This window comes from Lacerta agilis, chromosome 3 (assembly GCF_009819535.1).
Source record: "Lacerta agilis isolate rLacAgi1 chromosome 3, rLacAgi1.pri, whole genome shotgun sequence".
NCBI classification, from domain to species: Eukaryota; Metazoa; Chordata; class Lepidosauria; order Squamata; family Lacertidae; genus Lacerta; species Lacerta agilis.
The window spans coordinates 61,388,580-61,413,269 of record NC_046314.1 but is presented as its reverse complement, the minus strand read 5'-3'; the positions used below and the strand labels follow the sequence as shown (position 1 = coordinate 61,413,269).

At 41.3% G+C, this 24,690-nt stretch overlaps 1 protein-coding gene across 2 annotated transcripts in view; it reads left to right on the top strand.

Moving 5' to 3' along the window:
* EPM2A (EPM2A glucan phosphatase, laforin) overlaps positions 1-23,730 on the top strand; it is a 31,520-nt gene extending 7,790 nt beyond the window's left edge. For both annotated transcript variants that reach the window (XM_033143937.1, XM_033143936.1), the window contains exons 2-4: positions 4,351-4,525; positions 18,253-18,494; positions 22,350-23,730. In XM_033143937.1, coding sequence (XP_032999828.1) covers positions 4,351-4,525; positions 18,253-18,494; positions 22,350-22,624 — 692 coding nt within the window. In that variant the 3' untranslated portion in view covers positions 22,625-23,730. The remainder of the gene's footprint in view (positions 1-4,350; positions 4,526-18,252; positions 18,495-22,349) is intronic.
* Positions 23,731-24,690: the final 960 nt, after the last annotated feature.

The following is a 24,690-nucleotide window of genomic DNA, read 5'->3' as shown; positions in this document are numbered from 1 at the left end:
AGTGTGGTGATCAAGTCTCTGGAACAGTAACAAGGGCACCAATTTCAGATCTAGTGAACAATCACACCATGAGAAAATCTGTTTTCTGTACTCTGATTCTCTTGGGAGAGCATATGAAATATGGTGCATTCAATATGTTTTTTTCTTAGTTGGCTAGCTGGATCTTTCTTTCAGAAACATTGCTATCTATGCCTATTTTTCTTTGCAACCATTAATAAGTTTTTTTTTTTAAGAAAGTGGATAGTGGACGCCTTACAAGAACGTTGGGACCACTTGGAACTGCCCCAGGACTCTTAGCCTGCTTGTGTTACATGTTTCCATGCATAAGATGCTACCCACCATGTTGTGTGCTTGAGTTCAGCTCTTTTGATGTTTGCACCTCCTCCCTCTTCCCACACCCTTTTGGAGCTTATGTTTTCCCTCCCATCACTGATCTTGGGCTACTCTGGATTACTTCTTTCTTTTGATCATGTCTTACTTGCTTTTCATATTCTTGTTTGTTCTTCTCTCCCATATGAGCTCTCGCTCATTGCTCAGAGATCTTTGTTTTAATCTCCTTTGCAATAAAGCCAGTGGCTTTTTGATATGCCAGTTTGATCATCTTTCTTACGCATCATGCCAGGAGCCATATGGGCAGTCCTGCAGGCTTTGAAAGAAAGACTGTTCACAAAGATTGATTTGTAAGGCAGAGTTTGCTGATTGCTTTGTTCTTGGACATGTTGATGTGCAAGCAAATTGCATGGGAGAGTTTTTGAACAACAGTGAAATAAAAAACGACTTAGTTCGGAAACCTTGGTACAGAAATATATCCTTTCAAGAATAACCATTATTTGGCTTCCTAATGTTTGTCAGTGATGGGCTCCATTGTTTTTATCTTAGCCTTTAGACATGAAAATCTCCTTTCACATAGGATATGCAGGCCACACCAGTAACGGACATAATGCAGGCACACAGCTTCAGCTTTTAGGCTTTGCGCACCGCGTCTAGCAAAGTGTCCATGCACAGAAACCATCTTCCCCATGCCAATTGTGTTTGCATAAGAGCAAAAGAGTCTGAGAGCAGCCTACAGGCTTCCACTGGCCCTTTCTCAACCACTCCTTCTGTAGTGTGGTAGAAGTGTTTGTGTGTGTACTGGAAAGCCAGTATGATGCAATGGTTAGAGTGTTGGACTATGACCTTGGAGAACAGGGTTCAAATCCCCACTGAGCCATGAAGCTCACTGGGTACGCTTGGGCCAGTCACTGTCTCTGGACCTAACCTACATTACAGAGTTGCTGTGAAGGTAAAGTGGGAGAGGGGAGAAGCATGTATACCTCATCGAGCTCCTTGGAGGAAAAGGTGATATATCGATCCAATCAATAAATAAATATTAGGAAGGACATAGGAAGCTGCTTTATTTGTCCATCTAGCTTAGTACTGTTTACTCTGACTGGCAGTAGTTTTCCAGGGTCTCAAGCATAGGGTTTTCCCATTCCCTGCTATCTAACTTTTGTAATTGGAAATGTCAGCAGTTGATGTTCTGTCCTTTGGAAAACTGCTCCTGGACAATGTAGGACGGGGGCAAAAATCAGGCAAGGATGGTTACATTGGGAAGGAAGGACCAGGAACTTCCCGTGCATGAACTTCCTTGAGCTAACTTATAGGATCTGAGCTATTGTGTGATTTGTAAATGAAATAGATTAAATATTGCAATGGTGCTGTACAAGGTTGTGCTTTATTTCATGTTAAGAAAACGCTTTCTTTAAAAAAGAAATTCTTAAAACTACATTTATCCAAACAGGAAAGCTAAAGCTATCGCAATGAGAGAAAAATGTATTTGTCAATCGATCTGGACTTTACTAATGTGCTCTTTGTTTGGCCACATCCCTATTCCAAAGTGATTTTTGTGTTTCTTTCATTTATTATTCAGCAAGTGAAAGAGGAGGTGGGTGGAAACTGATTAATTTTGTCCTTTAAACTCTGTATGGGAGAATGGGATATGTGGAAATTGAGAAAGGTTGATGATTTAAACAGCCATTATTTCTAAAGTGGTCTATTACAGACATTTTTTTCAATGTATAACTGCTTAAAGTTACAAACTAAGTAACCAATCACAGTCCTTCCCTCAAAACACCAAAAAGCTTCCTCATGAAGGGTGTGATACTTTGTTAACTCTTTTTTGAGCAAAAATTGGTAAATCCGGTGATATTTCTTTTCTCTGCATGTGAGGATATATTATACATTTGATGCCCTACTGTGGTTTTGCCAGATGTGAGCTGCATATTCTGCCATGTACAGGAGCATTTTATGTCCAGATATTTCTACAGGAAATTCATCCTTCAAGATTGGCCCCAAAGCCTGTTTTCCTTGTATGTGTGGATTGAGGACCAATCAACTAAATCTGCTAATTCAGAGGGAACACCAAGGAAGTACATCCAAATCTGGGCTGGAAGTAATTTCAGAATAAATAGAAAGCTGAACTTAAAAGAGCCTGTTAGGTTTATTTTTCATTCGTTCTGAAACAAAGGAACAGATTGTGAATGAGTATATCTTTTTGTATTCATTAAAGGCCTGGAGAGATGATCTGTGTCTCTCACAGGAGGAGAGGCATGAGCTGATTTCAGTAGCTGCTCCTACTCTTAGCATTTCCAATTCCCCTATTGCCAGAATGGTCTGGCCTGGACAAGAGAAAACGTCTATCAGGGGATACCATTCCTTCCCTCCCCATAATCCCCCCCAATCTCATATGGATTTTCCACCTCTTAGATTAACTCCATCTGGACCTGATGATTTGTCCTTTTTCAATTTCTCAATAAGGTCTAGAACTTCATCTCTTGTCGCCACTATCTGATTGTGTCCACAGTGGGGCGTTAATGCATATGTAGGTAGCAGTTTCCATATGGTCATTTGTGCATCTTCATCCACACATGAGGGCTTCCAGTTTTATGCCTCTGAAATCTACTCTTATGTTTCCCATCTACATCATTGGGCAGTGCTTGATGGGATGTATTCGCACTTTGTGCTGTTGTCCGTTTGTGTCAATTAGTACTTCCCTACCCACCATAAGTTCTAGAAACCTAAGATTGATTGTGGGCAAGTGTGTATGTATGTGTTTTCCTGTGCACTTGTATTTTAAAAAAAAGAAAAAGGAATACCTTTTTCAATCTACCACATTTGCACAACTTTTTCTCCTTTAGATGCCTCTCTGATTTTATTCTCTGGCTCAAGACCAAACTGATCCTGCAATGGGGGGGGGGGGGGAGTGAAGAAGAAGAAGAAGAACAAGAATAATAAGACGAATAAGAAGAAGAAGAAGAAGAAGGGGCCTGGTGGTGATTCTTTGGAGGACTCTCTGTTCTCAGGAACAAGTCCATTTGGGCTAATGGTGATTTATGCAGGATTTGATCCATATTTGATATTGCTTCCTGTCTCTTTGATCTACCTTTCTGGTAGTTATATTCTCTTTCACTAAAGTACGTCTTACCTTTACAACAAAAATTAACCAGATGTTTCATGAACAGTCTGTAAAAGCTAGAAAAAACTTTGTTTGGCTTTCCAAATGTGGAATTAGGGTTTACAAATCCAGGCAAGAGATTTCAAAAGCAAGCTGTGCCAAATGGTGGCACATGCCATGTTTCACACAGCAGATGGCACTCTTAATGCCTGAAATAGGGAAGGAATCCACAGATAAACAATGTGTGTTGAAATCTCTGGTGCAGAATTAGCACAAAGTAGTTGCTGGTGTCTAGGTCACTTCATTTAGAAACATAACGTGGCAGTCGTCTGCTCAGGAGTTCTCACCACATCTGCTTCCTTGTGTGATGGATTTATAATAAGGAAGGTGAAAATTTTAGAAAGCCTTGTAGATGAAACAGCATTTTGAAGTCATTGCTGAATAGCAACATTTTGCACATGTGTTTGCACATAGCAACATTTTGCACATGTGTTTGCACATAGCTTGTGAGAAAAGGAATTCTAGTGACAGTTAATGAAATGAGTTATTTCCCCCTTTAGATTTAGGTTTTACTTACACAACACCTTTTGTTTCCATTTCCTGAAGGAAAATGACTTTTACTCCAGTGGATGGCTGTCTTGCTTTCCCCACAACAGGAGACACATAGGGTTGAATCCAGACTTGCTCATGCTTATGGCAGAGCAACTGAAATCCATTGGACTTAAGTTTCTTCGATTTCAATAGGTCTACTCTAAGCATAATTAAGTCTAGATCAACCTATAGTGTGTGTGTGTGTGTGTGTGTTTAGAATATGTATCCTCCCTATCTACCAAATGAAAATCCCATGAATTCAGAGCTCTTTGTTTTTACATCATTGAGCTATATTGACTGACAAATTGTGTGTGTTCTCATTTCAGGCAATGGGCCCCACCATGATCGATGTAGTGTCTATAACCCAAGCAATTTGATCGATGGAGTTTACTGCCTCCCAATAGGCCATTGGATTGAGGTTTCTGGCCATACTGATGAGATGAAACATACAACTGACTTTTATTTTAATATTGCTGGACATCAAGCAATTCACTACTCCAGGTAACAACAAAAAAAAGAGATTAGGTGTTATGGAAAACAGAATGGGAAGATGTGTGGGAATACACTTCGTGGGTGCATCTGCACCTGCGGTCATTTATGTTTGTTTGTTATTCATAGCTGTCAAGTTTCGGATTTGAAAATAAGGGATCAGCAGTCTCACCTATCCCAGGGACAGTTACATGTCAGTGGTGGGCGGAGCCAGAAGCAAAAGTGGGCGGAGCAGCAATGTAAACTCAAAGCGGGCTCGGGCTTGGAGCGGAGCAAAGAGGAGGGCAGCCATGTGCTCCGCGCGATGGAGCCCCATCGTCTTCTTGTCTGATCCCATCAAAACAGGACAGGAAGCAGCAGCTGCTCAAAGGCAGCCAGGCTCCGCCCACCAGCTAACCCTATTGGCTAGCTGAGGGGCTCGGTGGCAACGGACAGGGGCTGATGCAGGGGGAGGAATACACCCCCCTGTAAGCACGGGAAACGGCTCCCACTTGCTTTGAGGGCTGAGGCTTTTCTCTCCAAGTAGGCGAGGTCTTCCCACCCAGTCCCTGGCCAGCAGGGGAGGAGCTGCTTCCATTAAAAACGGGAAATTTAAGGGAAATAAAAAATAAGGCAGAGCAGCGGGAAACTGCTTGAAATAAGGGAGAATCCCGGGGGAAACGGGATACTTGACAGCACTGTTGTTATTAATTATGCATTATTTAATGTATCCCTCCGCAAGAAAGTGAAAGTGAAAGGAGGATCCAGCAGGCGACTTGCCGCTGAGATCCCTCCGCCGGGACTTTTTGGCTCCAAGTTCAAATTGTTTGGTGGTCAGTTAATCTGCTTCCCGCCCTTTTCAAGGGCAGTAACAGTGTTCTGATTGGTAAAAGTATTGATCATGACGTTGTTTGTTCTTGTCAATAAAAGGCTGCGGCTCCCCGTGCTGGGCAGATAGTGAGAGGGATAGTTAGAGAGAGAAAGTGTGAGAGATAGAAGAGATCGTGTGAGAGACAAAGAGATAGAACGCGCGTGGAAGACGGTTTTAGAGCGGACAAGCCCAGAGAGAAAGTTGCGTGGCAAGGTATAGAGAGAACGAAACAACCCACGCGGGGTTAGCCAAAGGCGCCTTCAAAGAGACCATGGTCGTAGTCTTTATTTCATTTTAGTTTAATTTTTACCGTTTACCAGTGTTTCATTTGGCCGCAGTTTTGGCCGCCCTTTACTTTGGTTCTTTGCTTTCGGGAACAACTTAAGAGGTCGCAGACGCCTGCAAATCCATCTACGAGGCATTCATTCACTCAACTCACTCATCCTTCAGATTCAAGTTGGCGGACATCCTGAACTTCACGGCGCGGTGTGAGCTGGGCTCCGGAATTACCGGCCGTCCCGTCCGCAGACTTGGCCGGTGCTCCGTGCAAGGGTGCACGTGAGGCGCTGGCCACCAGATCCCCTGGCAACTGGTATCCCACATGCAGTTGACTTTGTCCTGTGCGCGGGAGGCTCCAGCAAAAGAATCCCCGCAAAGATGGAGATTTATGACATGATCCTAAGCATGTCTACTCAGAAGCAAGTCACGCTGTGTTCAGGATGATTTATGTCCTAATAAGTATGATAAAGATTGCAGACTTAGCTGGGAAAACAAAATACTTGGTATTATTTACTGATGGATGATCATATGCAAACATGTAGGTGCTCAGATACCCAGATACCCCAGTCACATTTTCAAAAGTTTTGCTTGCAGTTGTGTTGACTAGAAACTCACAACAAAATAAAATAATTCCTTCCAGTAGCACCTTAGAGACCAAATTTGTTCCCCCACCCGCAAGGTGAATTTCTAGCTGCCCTGGATGATCAGAAGACTGCTTTTGCATGCTTTTATGGGGCACTTGATAAGTGGTAGTATTTACTGATACCACTTGGAAGATCAATTATTGGAATCAGCTAATGCAAAAAACTGCCAGTCAACTTAACTTACATAATTTTAGAAACATCTGACATTGTGTCAAATGACAATTTGATTATGACACGGGATGCTTATTTTTAACACCAGCTGCTGTCGTCTTTATTTGAAGTAGCAAAGCATTGTCCTGTCTGCCCTCTAGAACTAAAATAGTTATTGTCCAGTAAACAAGATTCTCAATAGCATTCTACAACATCTGCAGATAGGTAGCTAATTTCCAATTTCAACATCTTGACTAATAGCGGTAATAACAGATGCCAGGTGTTCAATGGTGAAGAGAATAAACATGGAAAACAAAGAGATGAGATAAGGAATTCACAGTCAAACTGCGATGAGCAGAGCCAGAAGCTGGCAGCTGAGAATGAAGCCAGATGATGGGTCAGGAAGCTGCGCAGCAGCAGGTGTAAGACTGGTAGACAGGTGCAGTGCCAGGAGCCTGACACTTGGAGATAAGCAAGTTTGGTTCTTTTAAACAAAGCCACAAAACTGCCATACTGTAGGTGCAGCTGGCTTCCCTTCTTGTAAGGCTGAGGCTGGCCAACATGAAGCAAATGGGACAGAGCTATGTGAGAGCACCAGATGCCAAGGTTGGCTCTTTAAGCATGCTTCCCCTATTCTTGAACTGCTTGGATGAAAGGTGTGGGGTATAAATGTAATTATAAATAAGTAATCTTAAAATGAAACCCCTTATGTGAAAGGAAAACCACTGGGGGGGTGTGCATTTGAAGATGTGATATATAAGGGGAAAGTTGCCATTTGCCCCAAAGGAACCAGCCTTGGAAAGGCAGAACATTCAAACTGAGATGTATTACAATGTGACTTTTTGAAGTAACCTAGATTTTTCCAAATATGCTCTTTAAAAGTTGGGGTTCATACAGCGGCGGAGCAAGCCGATTGGGTACCTGGGGTGGTGTGCGTGCCCTGCACGCAGGGGCAGGGCCATCTGCCTGTGGAGCAGGGCAAGCCAGGGCAGGACACTCCACTGGGCCTCCAAGGAGTCTGCCTGCCTCCTCCCACTAAGCCGCCCTACAGCTGGGGGGGGGAGGTGGCGGGCAGACCGTTTGGGGCAGCACAGAGCCTGTGCGTGCCCAAGCCACCGCGTCACTCCCAGGAGAATTGCATGACGCAGGCGCACTGCAGGCCCTGAGGTGAGTGCCACCCGGCATTTTGTCACCCCCCCCCCCAGTGGTGACACACGGGGCGTGCCGTCCCCACGGCACCCCCTTCCTCCACCCCTAGGTTCATATCATCTCTTCTTACTCCTTACCCAATCCTATAGCCTTGATCCAGCTCTAGTCATCCATTTAAAAAATAATAGCGTTGAAAGTGACTGGCTGAGTATAACCGTGCAGATACACATCTATGCTGGCTATGTGCATGTAACCTTCCTTCAGCGCATAGTTTTCCCTTGCTGGATCAAGTGCAGTGTAATTGTAATATTGCAAAACTGTAATAATTGAAAATAAACTGGTCAGTACGGTAGTTTGTAGTTTGCAACTCAGATTCAAGCTTTTGATAATGTCTGATCTTCCAGATCCCCATCACACTACAAATGTAGTCAGGTCCCAAGAACTGATGGCAACATCCCTCTAATGCTTGTTGCCTTGTCAGCACATAGACCACATGCAGGCCTAGCTGTCAACAATTTAGGCGTGAATATGTGCAGTGTGGTACTGCAGTGCCTCAAATAAAACATTTGGGAATGGATAATGAACTTAACTCGAAATGCCACCTTGAAGTCAGGTATAAGTAGTGTTCAAGATTGCTTTATTACTTACCCTAAATGGAAGAGTCTTATACTCAAAATGCATTGGATTTTTAAAAATCTTTTTGATAAGCATTTTATAAGAACAATTGCAGCAAGTATTGTGGTGGTGGCAATGTTAGCTTTGACTCTTTGCCTTGCTGTAACAAAATTAATTGTTTCATAAAGGCCATTAAAACTTCTATTCATCATTAATAAAGGTAAAGTCAACAGTGAATTATTAAAATACCTCTAAAAAGAATAATGCTTTGTCTGGAATATATATGAGAACCAAGTATGAAAGAGAAGCAAGAAATCCATTCGGCTGTTTAAAGAAAAATAACCTGTGTGCTAAGTGTCACCCTGGAGTGATTTTTTATTGCTAAATTATAGCATGAACTATGGTGGAGAAAGTGACGACTTTTAACTGGAATTCAGTGAGCTGTGCCATTTGAGTAGAAAGCTGAAAAGATGCCCTGTGGTTAAATAATTAATTAAGAACAGAGCTATGACATCTATTGGGATTTCTACCTTTGGAACTAAATTCTGAGGCCCAATTCCCCTTCTCTTTCCCTAGAAGTTCAATAGCAACTGCATCAGTAACAAGGCTAAAAAATAATGAGCTACAGAGCCAAAGTCATTGATTGTATTGTAAGTTTTAAAGAGAGTCTAGATACAGGCTCTCATTTAAAACAGGGAAACAAGACTTGAGTTGCTTTTAATGCATGCTAATGGGTTTAACCTGTCCCTTTTGAAGTCAGTGGGAATTCTGCCATTGATTTCAGACCAAACAGCATTGGAACCCAAATAGCTCAGGAAAGTTAAATATATTTAGTGCATCATTTATCATTTAACTATCCCACGTAAGTAACTGAGCAGGGGGGGAAAGGAAAAAAGAGTAAAGCAATGTCAAATAATGTCACCCTAAGTTTTCTGTTGTTATTACTGTGTAAGCTGTTGTCTTAAAAATGCTCCAATTGGCAGCCTGATCCTATGGAAACTTCCTTAGAAGTCCTACTGAGCTAAGCACTACTCACAAACAAGCGTATACAGGAGTGCAACTTCAATGTGTGTGTGTGTGTGTGTGTGTGTGTGTGTGTATGCCTGTGTATCCAAAATATGTATAAAATACACATTGTCCACCATCTCTCTGAACGCACCTGGCTTTCATGGTTCCAAGGCTTGAAAGCTTGGCTTGTTACAGTATTCTTGTTTCATCTAGATTTCTTGCTATGGGTAACAAATGTTCCCCTTCATCATCCCTATTGCTTCTACTGCACAGGATCTCAGATAAAGTCAGACATGCTCCCCAATCTTCACTGATTCCACTCATTAAATATTGTCTGGGGTTTGTTTAGGGTAAACAGACCTATAACAAAACAAAATAAAACAAAAAATTCCTTCCAGTAGCACCTTAGAGACCAACTAAGTATGTTCTTGGATTTTTTTTTTTTATTTTTACTATGGCAGACCAACACGGCTACCTACCTGTAACTAGACCTATAACAGTTTGTTTTCCCTCACCAATGATTCCAGTCTGCAGACAGTTCTCCAAGCCAGGGTAGGCAGCCAATCATGCTTCTCATGTTACACTTTCTCTTCCCCAAAGTCTTCCAGTTACAGTGACTGTTCCTCCAACTTTACTCTTTTGTTTCTGCTGATAGCCTCTAGAATAGATAAAGCCTTTTAAACTTGGCTACTGGCTACAAAACTTCATAGGCCAAGCTCATCAGTTACTTATCCACACTTCTTCTGGCACCCCAGCTTCTACGTTAGCTGTGTCCCCTAATATACACATTTTTGTATGTTGTTTTCTCAGACATGTGAATTTTAATGCACACTTACCCCAATATATGCATTTTTGTACACATCGCTTAGCTGGAGAATTGCATTGCAAAAGTCAATGAATTTTCAAAGGATGGCTGTGTTTCAGTACATGTGAATTAGGTGGGTTCACCTTTTAAGTGCAATCTGAATTTCTTCTCCCTCCTTAGCTACCCTGAGATTGCTGCAGCTATGTGCGAATCCAGAGGCATATGCCTGTAGTGCCCGTACAGCACTTGAGTATTCCATGAGTGTATTTATTCTGAAGTAAGTAATTAAATGTCCTTTCTCCTTCCTCTCTGCTCTGGACTATACTTTAGCACCCCACAGACCCAGCGAGAGCACAGGGACTCTTTTCCCCTGCCTCCTCATATATCATAAGAGAACACAAGTTCAAATCCTCGTGGATTCCAGAATCCTACCGATGCAACCGCATTGTGTCTTCGGACTGTATATCGTTTCAGGCTTATCTACAACTTTCATATTTTAGCTCAGAAACCTATATATGGTTTATCAGAAGAAAACTTGCATATTCCTCGCCTATAGCTTAGTTTTTATAACATTTCTTATTTTTAAAAGTAAACAAACATTACTGAATTATTGCAGTTTTCCCCCCAAGAGACCTTTTGTTTCTGCAGAAAACAAAATTCCAAACAGTTGAATTGTGGCTGTGCTTGTAGAGAGAGTACTTAAGAGGCTCATTTGAAAAATCTCCCATTTCCCTGCTTTAATGCTATGCAGCGGGAGATTTTATTGTGATACTCAGGGGGCTAGATGTACAGCTCCTATAACAGTTAAAAATGTTGTTCAAATCTCTGTGAACCACGATAAAAAAATTGAGCTCTGTCAGTTTGCCAACTTGTTTGAAATATGGATTTCATTTCCTCTTTACTGGCTAAGCAACATTGAAGACTTGAAAATCAGAACGATGTGTCTCATTCCATATTCTCCCTCCCGCTCCCCACAACTTTTTTTTTAAAACCAAGATTATAAATATCTGATAGATACAAAAGAGTAAAGGAATTGGGCAGAACATGCATTTTTTCCATTAAAATTAAATCCAAGGGAAGAGGTCATGTTGATAAAATGGGTTTCATCATTTTGAGAGTGAAATTAACCGCTTCCTATAAAAAGAGAAAGCAATTACACTTTGTTCAGACAACTGAGGTGGAAAGATAGGAATAAAGGTATTGTGGGGGAGACTATTAGCACTCCAAGTTTTCATGATGCTGGGAAAATATTGCTTATTTTTACTAGTAACTTGCTACGCAATGTATAAAAAGGTAAAGGTAAAGGACCCCTGACAGTTAAGTCCAGTCGCAGATGACTCTGGGGTTTCGGCACTCATCTCGTTTTACAGGCCAAGGGAGCTGGCGTTTGTCCACAGACAGTTTTTCTGGGTCATGTGGCCAGCATGACTAAGCTGCTTCTGGCGAAACCACAGCAGTGCACGGAAACGCCGTTTACCTTCCCGCCGGAGGTACCTGTTTATCTACTTGCACTTTTTGGCGTGCTTTTGAACTGCTAGGTTGGCAGGAGCTAGGACCGAGCAACGGGAGCTCACCCTGTCGCAGGGATTTGAACTGCTGACCTTCCGATCGGCAAGCCCAAGATGCTCAGTGGTTTAAACTACTCTGCAAATCAGTTATTGATGTTGGGATCCCCCCCCCCCTTTCTGTAACTGAAGCAAGCTGACTTATGCAGCACAATCTTCTACATATCAGAAGTAAGTCTCATTGCGCTCAGTGAGGCTTACTTCTAGGTCAGGGGGTATAGGATTGCACTTTAGTGTATATAAGGAATAAGGAACCTGTGGCCCTCCAGGTGTTTTCAGACCACATCTCCCATCATTCCTGTCCATTTGCCATGCTGGCTGTGGCTGATGGAATTGGAGTGCAACAACAACTGGAGGACCACAAGTTCCCCATCCCTGAATGAACAATGACAGGATTCCATCAGTGAATTGTCCTTTTATTATAATGAATGGACCAATTAACTAACTACCCATTATCACTCATGCTGCTCCTTCTGGGATTTTCTAACAGAGTGGTTCCCAAACTCCCTCCTACAGGCTACCTGGCAATTGCTAAGGGCCTTGGCGGACAGCTTATAATAATTTTTCTGCCTGTTGCAGCAAATATAATGCACTATTCACCTTGTAGGTCAGAAAACAAGACTCTTTAATTCAGCATGAATAGTTTCATAAGCAGGTGGCATAACACTTATTATCCCATGGTTTCAAACATGTTGTATATCACTATATAATGTGGTGTTAAACAGTGATAAAAAGGTGCCTGCCTCCTTTTAGTTGCCAAGTCTGTTCCCTTGTGAGGATATCAGATAAGTAGACTAAATAACAACTAGGAAGAAAATTTGCCCACTACTGCCTACTTCTCCCTCTGACCTGCCTGGACTGCCCTTTGGAATTTGGACCTGATTTTATCTCACCTCTTTCAGTTTTGCCTTTGAACAAATGTGCCAGACCACTCTTCTTTCCCTTCAGAGAGCTCAACACTGCAAGGGGCAGAGCACCCTTCAGGGTGTGACTATGTACCAGTGAGCAGCAGAAGCTCTGAAAGGGAAATGAGTATCTAAGAAAGAATGCATGGATCAGGAATCCAAAATTAGTCACTGCTCCCTGATGTGCCCATTGTGCATTAATAAGCTATGTTCAAATGTAACATTGCCAAATCCTATGCAGTGTTAGTGTGCCTATTCAAATCAATGGACTCAGGAATACCTGATGCTGCATTTGATCAGACTGCAAAAGTTCACCCTTGGGACATGTGCCACACCCTCTGGAAGAACATCTGCCATGTAGAGTGTGAAGCAGCCTTCAAAAAGATTGAGTCAGCACATGACTGGTCAAGTAGAGTGAACTGTTTCTCTTGACAACTTAGCACAGTTTAAGTAGATACTAAAGTAGGAGTTCATTGCTGTGTTTTTTAAAAGAATGCATTGGCTTTCATCTAATCAAAATCAGCAGTATAAACAACTTTAATGGCTGGTGAGTGACTTTATTACCAATTTCTTCTGCAAAGTAGCTTAATTCTGGCAAGCGTTTACCTTTTAACCATAGGTGATGGCCATATAGTGCCTCATTATAGATAAGCAAGTTAAATGCCCCACTTAAAGTCTGCTTACATGGGGCTGATTTTTACAAGGCTTCTGGACAGGGACGGGTTGCTCATGAGACTAGAAGCAAGTTTTATGAGGCTGCTGATTTTTTAGTGCTTCAGAGTGGCGGTGCGCAGTGCAGAATAGTGTCAAAACAGCAAAGATCTTTTACAGCTCTAGGCTCACAACATCTCTGTGGGCGAGAAGGTGATTCACGTGTGTATTGATTAAATGAAAAGAATGTGTGGCTTCAGCTATATCTAGAGTGAATTGTCAAATTTGATTAAGAATCTACAAAGGTGGGGAGGGAGTCATCCAAGCATTTGGTGCTTTGGCATCTTTAAACTAATTAAAATCTTCTGACGGAAGAAACACTCTGTAAAAGTGACTTCCCAGGATCCCATGTTTTCTCTGCTCTTTTTGGCTCAATTTCCAAATTGCCACAGACTTCCAGAACCTGGCCTATTCCTTAGTCTTGAGGGGAAGAGATATCCTCCTCCATACTGGTTTCTACACAAAAACCCAAGATTAGAGAAAAATCTAGAAAAAAAAATGAATCTAGATTAGTGCTGAAGAATTTGCTGTCAAGTCCTTACATGAGAATGCCAGGTCAGTGGAAATCCTTGTAAGATAGTTTTTTGTATATAATTTTATTAAGTTTTCTGTTTTACAATTTAAAATACTCATTTTAAATTCTTAAGATATCAATGACTTCCCTTCTCTTTCCATGGTTCATTTTACATATCATAAATCCCTGCATAATTTACAAAAACTATACCATTCAGTATTCCATTATTGCATCCATCAAAACTCGCTTACACTGTTGAATTTATCAATGCTGCTAGTGTTTTCAGCTGTACACAATTATTTCCCATATATTCAGTAAATGTTTTCCAATCTTCTTTAAATGTATGTTCTTCTTGTTCTCTTATTCTATATGTTAAGTCTGCGAGTTGTGCATATTCTGTCAAATTAAGTTGCCATTTTCTTTTGTTGGGACCTCGCTCGTTTTCAGTTTTGGGGCTAACAAAACATGGGCTGCAGTAGTAGCATACATAAATAACCTTTTTTTTACACCTGGGAATTTCAATCTGAATTATCCCCAACAGAAAGGATTCTGGTTTTTTGGGGGAAGTACTTTCAAACATTTTTTTCCCCAATTCATTATGGATCATTTCCCATAAGAATTCCCATTTCCCAAAAGAATTATGGATTCTTTTACCCTTTTGCAAGTCCACCACATATGAAAGAATGTTCCCTCCACCTCTTTGCATTACTTTGTAATATAGTCTTCAAAGGCACTGAGGATCAAATGGCTACTTACCCTTCTGTCTCCTAGGGGTATCACTGGCTTTGGGGCAGGCTTCTTTGACCATTTTCAGTCAATATAAGAGGAGGCAGGAGTCACAATGGGTAGATAATATTCCCAGCTGCACTTCAGGTCCAGACAGTTTTACCATCCTTTGCCCTCTGTTGGCCTGACTTGCTCTGATATACATGACTTGTTTTTGTAGGCCTCTTGTCCTGTCCACATTCGACAGAAGTGACTTCTGTATTATATAAAGGTGGAAAAGAACTCCAACTATTTGTGCTTCTCTGTCCCGCACACTTTCTCACGTCCCCCATTATATGGAAAGTGGGACTTGGAGATCTCATTCACTGAGAGAGCTCTAAGCTCCAGTAGTTATTTGGGGCTTGTGAATCTTATCAGAGGATAAATCCCCAAGTCCCACTGCTCATGTTATACTGCAAGGAGGGAAATTAGAAGTGTGAGTCATTCACAGTTTGTTTTTCTTTTCCTCATCTCTATAATGGATATACTGCTCCTTAGTGTTCTGATTCTAACTCAGGGATAAGCTCTGCATTGCCCTGTTACTTTGTTGACTATAGAAAATGATAGTTGCTACTCAAACAGCTTCTCAAGAACACATAAGAGAAAGCCAAGTTCTCGGGAGCCAATATGACACTGTAGACTTGAGATGACCAAATGGACTATAGATAGGATCTGAACTTAATTTTAAATGTCTGGTGCATGGAGCTTGTTCCCACATCAGTTTTTGGATTTCACAGGAGGCTCAGAGAACACATATAGATGCCATGAGGGTGAAAATGCCTTCATTTCTTCTGCTTGATTTGGGATCTACACTTCTAGAAACAAGAAAATAATGAACAAGGATTATACATCATATGAACGTTGGTTTTCCATGGCCCTCTGGTTAAAATATACAATTTAATCCTCCATCAACAACACACTCAACTAAATGTACCCCAGCAGCACTGACAAAAATAAAACTTTGTGTCACTCTTTCACAACTCCATGTTCCAGGTAGGTCTCAGCCATGTTGAGATGAAAATTGCCATGAGGCACACATACACCAATGTTTTTACTATTATGGCATTTGAGGTCAACTCTACCACATTGGCAGTACTGAGGGCGGGGGGAAAGAACATATGGTACACCACAGGTTTATAGAATGCCTTTACAAACCTGAATTGTTTAAACATTTTTTTCCCCAAAATTAGAACATCCCTTGTGAACCTTCCCCACCCATTATTTTGCACAAAACCTACTAGTTCAACTTTTGGTGGGGGTCACTGAGACCCCAGTCAAATCTACAAATGTTTGTAAGTAGCCTGCACCCTCACTTCACCAGGTTGCCAGACTTAATGCCAACTTTCCATCGAATAAGTTTTGATAATGCTTTTTGTGATTAAAAAACTGTGAGGTCAGTTAGACCCCCACATACCATTTGTGTAGCATTTTGTACATTACAGAGATCATACTGTAGTGGTTAGAGGGATCAAATCCCCACTCAGCCATGAAGCTCTCTAGCTGACAATGGGACAGTCACTGTCTCTCAGCCCAACCTACTTCACAGGGTTGCTGTGACAATAAGGAAGGGAGGGGGAGCCAGAATAGCCTGATTTTGGAGGAATCTAGCCAGAACAGATATTTCTTCTTGGTACACAAATGTAGGGAATCAGCCCTTTAAAAATGACCATATAAACAGGTAAGACAAACAGGTAAGTTCAATTTTCTTTCTATTTGATAAGATTTTATTGTTTACGTTAATAATGCAGAACATAACCAATTTCACCCTACCCCCGTCTATAAATGGCTGTGGATAATACAGTAAAACAGGAAGATGTGCAGAACTTTACAAACTAAAGTTAACCGAAAATGAAGCTCATCTCCCTGGAAAATAAGGGTTAACCATATCAATGGTGTTTTTATTTTTATATATTTGTTATAATTTCTATTGTATCAAAAGTCTGGAATGTATTACTGAAATCTATGGTCCCTCTTTGTCTCTGCTTCAATATTTCCCATCTGTTTTATGTGATGGTTTTCTTCTATGCTTGATTTTCCATTTTAATATAAAGGAAACAAATTGGGGGGGGAATTGTTTATGCCACTTGGAGCTCCTTCGGAGGAAAAGTGTGATGCAATGTAAAAATAAGTAAATAATGTAGTGAGGTGATGTTGACCTCAATGATTTATATGTAAAAGGAAGGTCTTAGTGAAGGCTTAAAACAACAACAACAAACATTGCAAACAATTGCAAGTTTCATAACTTCCACCAGGTATTTGATTGATTTATTACTTGAGCTACAGTTGTCCTGATACTGGGTTGGTACAATCAGTATTTCAACTGAGCACAGTCTGTTTTGCTATTAATAGAGGGTTTACCTTATACAGGGAGAATATTCAGTATTGAATACATTTGTTACTACTGTGCGGAAGCAGAGCCCACACATTCTAGAGAGATAAATTTAATGGAGGAATTAAACTTCTCTCATTAAAGCACAGTCAAATGAACCAACTCTTTAAGGCAGATTTTGTAAAAAACAGAATGGTAAAAATTGCTATTATAACTTATGCTGGCAGTCCTCATGACAGTGTGCTTGTTTAACAAGTATGTCATATTGTAGTGCTCACATCAATTATCCATATAAAAGGCTTTTCTGCTGCAAATGTAGAAATACTTTCTTTGAGAGTTTCTAAAGCTGTCAGCTCTTGATGTCAAGAACACTGTTTTCCTTCTGAATGAATGGCTGCTAGAATACTGTGGGTGTTAATGGAGCACAAATGATAATCAATGGGACACTGTATCCTGCTTTATAATATCCAGACTAATCCTATTGCAGACTCATAGACCAATGCTAACTGTAAAAAGCTGGGGTAAATTCCAGTCATAAGGCATGCTGGTGTAAGTTACCCTATTCCAAACTCTGTTCAGGCAGAATTTGACTTATCACACCAGTGAGATGTCTGTGGAGAGCAACGGACTCCTTTTCCCCACCAGCACTATCTCAATGTTTGTGTCTACCTGTCTGAATGTGTGTACGAGTCTGCCAGCCTGAGTGAATGTCTGTATGAGCATGTAATGAGCATGTAGTGTGCAAGTGTCAGGCGGCAGAGGAAACAACTCCAACGGCAGGTTGCTGGGAACAGATAAGACAAGGAAAAGTTTTTACCACCTGCTTTTTTATTCAATATTTACAGAGAGAGGCTTGGGATGCAGCCTCTTGGAATAATGGCTTTGTCCCGAGTGACTCTCCACCCCCTTTTTCTCCCACTTCCTCATTTGTCATCATCTCCCCTACGGGTGGCACCGAGGGCCCTTTGCCTCTGAGCCCTTTGCTCTCCTACTTTTATGGCTCGCCAGGTTCTGGGAGGGGGTGGTCTGGAATGCTTTCTAAAGACACCGTGTCCGTCAACTGTTGCCCTCCTGGTGCTTCCTCCCCCTCCCCCTCTCCCATTATTTCCCAGCTTTTCTGCTCATCTGCCTCTGAGCTGTGACCTCCCTCAAACCCCTGTTGTAATTCTGAGCTGTCTTCTCTGGGAGGGTCAGGCTGGGGAGGTGGTCCCCACCATTCCTCCTCTGCCCAGCAAGTGACTGTGTGGGCCATGCACACTTCAGCCATTCATACTTTGGCTGGCTGTCAGTGCAGATCTTGAGCCAAAAGTGGTTAGCCACCCCAGCTATACAGCAATATAAATACATAGGACAGGCGCATAGGTGTCTTGCTATTGCAGCTATAAACCCATCATGTCCTTCATATGTATTTATATCATGTTACTGGTTTATAGAAAGTCTTTTTTTTCAGAATTTTGCCAAATATATGGTTAGGAAGTTGCCCTCGTCAAGTGGAGCATGTGACTGTAAAGCTAAAACGAGAGTTGGGCATTACAGCTGTAATGAACTTCCAGACTGAATGGGACGTTGTTCAGAATTCCTGGGGATGTAATCGCTATCCTGAACCTATGAGTCCAGAAGTTCTCATGAAGCTATATAAAGAAGAAGGCCTTGCTTATGTCTGGATGCCAACACCAGACATGAGTACTGAAGGTAATATTCACATTCTGCCATGAGTTAGAATAACTTGAAGAATAAGAAAAGCATTCAGGAAAAGATATGCATTGTGTGAAAGGTTAGCATCAACATTCACACAGCATCACAAATTACAGTGGTACCCCGGGTTACAGATGTTTCAGGTTACAGACTCCGCTAACCCAAAAATAGTGCCTCGGGTTAAGAACTTTGCTTCAGGGTGAGAACAGAAATCGGGCGGCGGCATGGGGGAAGCAGGAGGCCCCATTAGCTAAAGTGGTACCTCAGGTTAAGAACAGTTTCAGGTTAAGAATGGAACTCCAGGATGAATTAAGTTCGTAACCAGAGGTACCACTGTACTTACTGTTATCTTCCAGGCAATTTGCTGCCATGGCACACCATATGCCCAGAGATAGAGATCAGAGTGTTCTATGGATTTAGCAAGCAGCTCTCATATATAAAAACTTAAATTGTGCTTAATAATAATAATAATAATTTATTATTTATACCCCGCCCATCTGGCTGGGTTTCCCCAGCCACTCTGGGTGGCTTCAAGCCCGGTGTTATGTGGTCTTGGTGGCTGCTCCCAGTCACCAGTCTAGCTGCCGCATTCTGGATTAGTTGTACTTTCCGGGTCACCTTCAAAGGTAGCCCCACAAAGAGCGCATTGCAGTAGTTGATTAGTTGTACTTTCTGGGTCACCTTCAAAGGTAGCCCCACATAGAGCGCATTGCAGTAATCCAAGCGAGAGATAACCAGAGCATGTACCACTCTGGCGAGACAGTCCGCAGGCAGGTAGGGTCTCAGCCTGCGTACCAGATGGAGCTGGTAGACAGCTGCCCTAGACACAGAATTAACCTGCACCTCCATGGACAGCTGTGGGTCCAGAATGACTCCCAGGCTGCGCACCTGCTCCTTTAGGGGCACAGTTACCCCATTCAGGACTAGGGAGTCCTCCAAACCTGCCCGCCTCCTGTCCCCCAAGAACAGTACTTCTTGGGGGGACATACTGCTTGCTCTTAACTGCATTGAGCAATCTTGAAATACGCTGAATGCACTTGATGTTCAACAGTACCTGAAAGAAAGCTCTATCCTTATTACTGAGATTAATATGACGATGATGATAATGAAGATAAGCAATCATATATACCCAATATATTAAAAGTTGCTTTTATCTGTAGTACTCAAAATATACAGGGATTTATTTCATAATCTGAAGTTTTCCCACAAGTACACCATCACAATTGATCTCAAAGGTAGCACACACTTTCCCCCATCTAGGGATGTGGAAGGAGAAAGTATTCATTTCACATTTAATGCAAATCTATCTAATCTGAAGCAAAACAGAGCCACCTTTCAAAATTTATACTTCTCTGGATTTTGCAATAAAGTTTTCCAGCCAAGTAATGTGTACAAGAATGTATATATTTGAGTAAAAGGGGCATATATCAGTAGAAAATAATATTCCAAAACGCATTATATTAGGGGAAATTGCTTTGCAAAAATGCATGCAAAAATGTGTATATTAGGAGAAAGTCACACTACAATGCTGGTGAGTTTTCAGGATGATTTCCTTTTTAAAAAATGGTTTGCAAGTTGATGCAGGAATGTGGAAACCTGAACTTAAAATTAGAAAAATAAGTATCGGAGAAACTGAAACTGAAAGATTCATCCATTCCTACTCACATCAAATATTACCCTTTGCCCCAGGAACTAGATATGCCAAAAAAGTCAAAGAATCACATTTGACATTGGTCACTCATAGTGACTTTAATGCACTGGAAGTATGCTGCTCCCCACAAAAGTTCATGTCACAAAAATATGGTGCTTCTGATGCAACGCACTAGATCGCTACCCCCATGAATTTCAAATTAATTTGTGATGAAGACAATTACACTTTTGTTTTTAATGTTCCAGCAATAGCTTCTAGGCAAAATCAATATACTTCCATAATGGTCTTCATGTTTGTGTTTTTCCAAGTCACAGTGCTTGAACATTTTAAAATTTATTTACCACCTATTACAATATTTGTGCCCTGCCTTTTTGAACCAAAAGGACTTGCAAAGTGCCTAGCGATGAAAGATGATTTTTTTTTACAATGGAAACAGTAACTACAACTGCAACTTAATAGCAAGAATTAATAAAATTAAATTAGCCAGCAGTAAGCAAAAGAACAAGAGCCAACAAAAGAAAGTAACCTAGCAGGAGGAACACTTCAAATTCAAAGTGCCCCAAACTTGCCCTGAAAAAGGCCAGCTCTTACCCGGAGATTAAAACTGCATGAAGACCATTTAAAGCCAATTTAAAGCAACCCCCCCCCAAAAAAAAGAATCATGGGAACTGTAGAGTACCTCTCAGATCTACAATTTCCAGCACCCTTAACAAAATGCCATGTTGGAGATCATAGTTGGAATGTAAGGCAATTTTTAATATTTATTGTTAACCTGAGTGCTTGGGATAGTTGAAGTGCACAGGTTAGTAGTCACTCTTGTACTAGAAGCAAGAAGGCAAAAGGGAATGAAGAGTCATCAACTCTAATCCCACCCACACACCCTCATCCCTCCACTTCAGGTAAAAGCCACATAGAGTGGGTGGTGGCCCTTATGAAATGACTTCAATGTATAAAGTCTGGTTATTGCCATTTTTTTTTTTAGTATGTGCAGTTTTCATATGTTCTTGAGTTACAGTCACAACAAAACGTAGTCCATTATTGCCTCTTGTGAACACATTATTTTCCCAATTCAAAAGGAACAGTTTGGTCTTCTCCATATCATTAGAACCAACCTCTAGGCAGTTGCCAAAGGGCAGTGTCAAGTTATGCTTGCAGACTCGTAATCTGGTGAACCAGGTTCGCGTCTCCGCTCCTCCACATGCAGCTGCTGGGTGACCTTGGGCTAGTCACACTTCTTTGAAGTCTCTCAGCCCCACTCACCTCACAGAGTGTTTGTTATGGGGCAGGAAGGGAAAGGAGATTGTTAGTCGCTTTGAGACTAACCCCACCTTCGGGTAGTGATAAAGCGGGATATCAAATCCAAACTCCTCTTCTTCTTCCCTCACTGCAAGAAGCAAAGCTATAGGGAACCAGGCAGAGGGCCTTCTCGATAGTGGCGCCCGCCCTGTGGAACACCCTCCCATCAGAGGTCAAAGAGATAAACAACTACTTGATATTTAGAAAATACCTGAAGGCAGCCCTGTTTAGGGAAGTTTTTAATCTGTGATATTTTAATGTATTTTTATATTTGTAGAAGCCATCCAGAGTGGCTGGGGGGGGGGAGAGACCCAGCCAGATGGGTGTTGTTGTTGTTGTTCAGTCGTTCAGTCGTGTCCGACTCTTCGTGACCCCATGGACCAGAGCACGCCAGGCACGCCTATCCTTCATTGCCTCTCGTAGTTTGGCCAAACTCATGTTAGTAGCTTCGAGAACACTCCAGTATCCCTGCCACTCCAGTATCCCTGCCAAGAAAACTCCATGGACAAAGACAACAGATGGGTGGGGTACAAATAAATTATTATTATTATTATTATTATTAAACCTTTAAGGGTCACTAGTGTCAGTAGCATTAAACAACTTATGTGAACTGTGGTCAGAGTCCTCAGTCTAATCTAATCCCTGAGGACACACAGGCTGAAGAACTCCTGATCAGTTGCTGTTTCTGCTAGTCTCTGACCTGTCACTGTAAAGCAGTTATTTAATTACAGTTCACAAAGGTAAAAGAGCAATCATATTTCACCAGTGAATATCCTCACAAGCTAAATATGGCCATACCTAGAACCAAGGCACAACACATTTTAAACGCAAACCACTACCAGTGTTTCTAACTTGTGGGGGTGGCATTGTCATACATTTGACAGTTGTCCTGTTTCTAATTCTAGGTAGAGTCCAAATGTTGCCTCAGGCTGTCTGTCTCCTCCACGGGCTACTGGAGAACGGGCACAATGTCTATGTCCACTGCAATGCTGGTGTTGGCAGGTCCACAGCTGCAGTCTGCGGCTGGTTAAAATATGTGCTAGGATGGAACTTGAGAAAAGTGCAGTATTTTGTGGCCTCCAGGAGAGCAGCTGTCTACATCGATGAAGAAGCTCTGGTGCGTGCCGAGGAGGATTTCTTTCAGAAATTTGGACCTCTTCGCTCCTCATGCAAGCCTTAGCAAGAAAAAGAGGACATCACTAGAAGTGTTGCCAAACCCAAGCATTTGAGGAATTGTGACACTGGCTCCAAAAACAGTATCACTGCCTGAGGAAACGGTGGGATGATGGTGATAACGGTGAAGATGTCTTCTGGGTCTTATCTTTCATATGTTGCCTTTTCTTTCTCTCTGAAACAATTAAGCAAAATGGCTTCGATTCAGCCGAATGTGTGTGCAGCAGTGAGGGCTATGATTGTGCAGCTTTGTTGGAAAAGGTGTAATCACATTGATTAGCTGCTTGGCACATTGATTAGCTGTTTGGGGAGGGGAAGCCGCTGGAATTAAATCCATCTTTCCTCCTTTCCTTCACAAGCACCACTGTAGATTTAGTAACAAGACTCCACATGCAGAGCCCTGGCAGCTGGACCAAGAGGGGAGCTGCAAGTTTAGAACTTGATTGTGCATTTAGTTCCATCATCCAGCTAAAGATAAGCATGTATGTCCCCTAGCTGTATCAGGGCAAAATTCCTCTAAACTTCCTAGCCAATTGGATACTCACACATAAGATTCTTATACAATATCAGGCATGGGTGAATTATGCAAAGAGTTAAAAGAAACACTTGGGATAGGAAGAAGTCAGAATGGATCGGAACACAAGCTGTTACAAACGAAAAAACCATTTCCCCCACACCTGCGCAGTCTGGATTATTTGGTCATTTCAAAGGGAGCGTTTAGCACAGTCTTTGGCAAATAGAAGTTGTAATGAAATAAAATTTTAAAGAAAAATAAAAAGTGGGGGTATTACTCTTGTCTGCATTGACATATTTATTTGTAATGTGTGTGCAAACCTTTATCTTAGGATGTGTATAATGTTTTAGATTTTAACTGATTTTTAACAGCAAAATATTTATATGATCTGAAGAAAAACCAGAGGATAGAGAAGCCAGGAATATTGTTGAAAATGATTTCTTAAGGTCCTCAGGAATGTCTCCTTTATATCTTTATTTGATCATTTGCATTTATGTTTGGATCATTATCTTGTATTTTTGTGTATTAAGCATGTATAATGTGGTTTATCAATAATTAAGTAAAAAGTAAAATAAATAAAAAAATAAACTTTTAAAGCTTAGGTTTTAATCCACTTAGTGTATTTCAAATGTTGTGTAGATTTCATACATTGAAAGCAACAATTTTTATTATATTGTGTCATAAAATCTCTGAGGTTGGGAATTATTTTGTTTCATCTTTTGGTACTATGGCTCAAAAAGTATGCCAGTTTTTTCACACAGCTTGGCTGCTGACGAACCTGTTAGCCGGCATATGTACAATGCAAGAGCTCTGAGTTTATGGCTTACATTAGATGCATATGCAGAATCCCACCCCTCCCACTCACTAGTCTCTTATAGGACTAGTCTGCATGGAAAAACAGTTTTCGAGTGATGGCATTTGCTGGATTGGAACAACAGTGGCTATGGCTCTTCGTGTGTGAGGTCAGTTATGGGTGTGGGAAGATTAATCAGAGAAAGGAAAGGGATGAGATTGAAAGAAAAAAAAATACAAGGAAATTATAGGGAAAGACAGAAAAGTAAAAGAGAAAAGAAAGTGGATCGCTGCAGGCTCCTAAAATTGACAGTTGCATCAGTCAGTATTGAGCCACACTTACACCTCCACCAAAAGCCATATAAAATGATATGTGGCACAGTGGAATGCTTATCTATAGCATCCTACTTTGCTTTTGTTTGTTTCTAAACACATCTTCCAGTGCATCCTATGCATCCAATAAAAATGTAAGTTATGTAACTTTTGCATATTTATTTTTGTTTTATGACAGCTTGGGAATGCTAACCCCCAATTCTCTTGACTCAAGTTCTTTCTGAATCTAATGACAACATTGTTTTAGCTAGGAGTGGATGGATTTCCTATGTTCCATTGTGAAATTATTTTATGGCATGACTCTCCCCTGTGTTCTGTTCTGCCATTCTGTTCTTCTGCATTTCCAGCTAGAATTTCTGTCTTTCACTTCAAAAACTGGTTTGTTGCAATATTCTGTTCCTTTCTTTTGTGTGTGTGTGTGTGCCCCTTTCAGT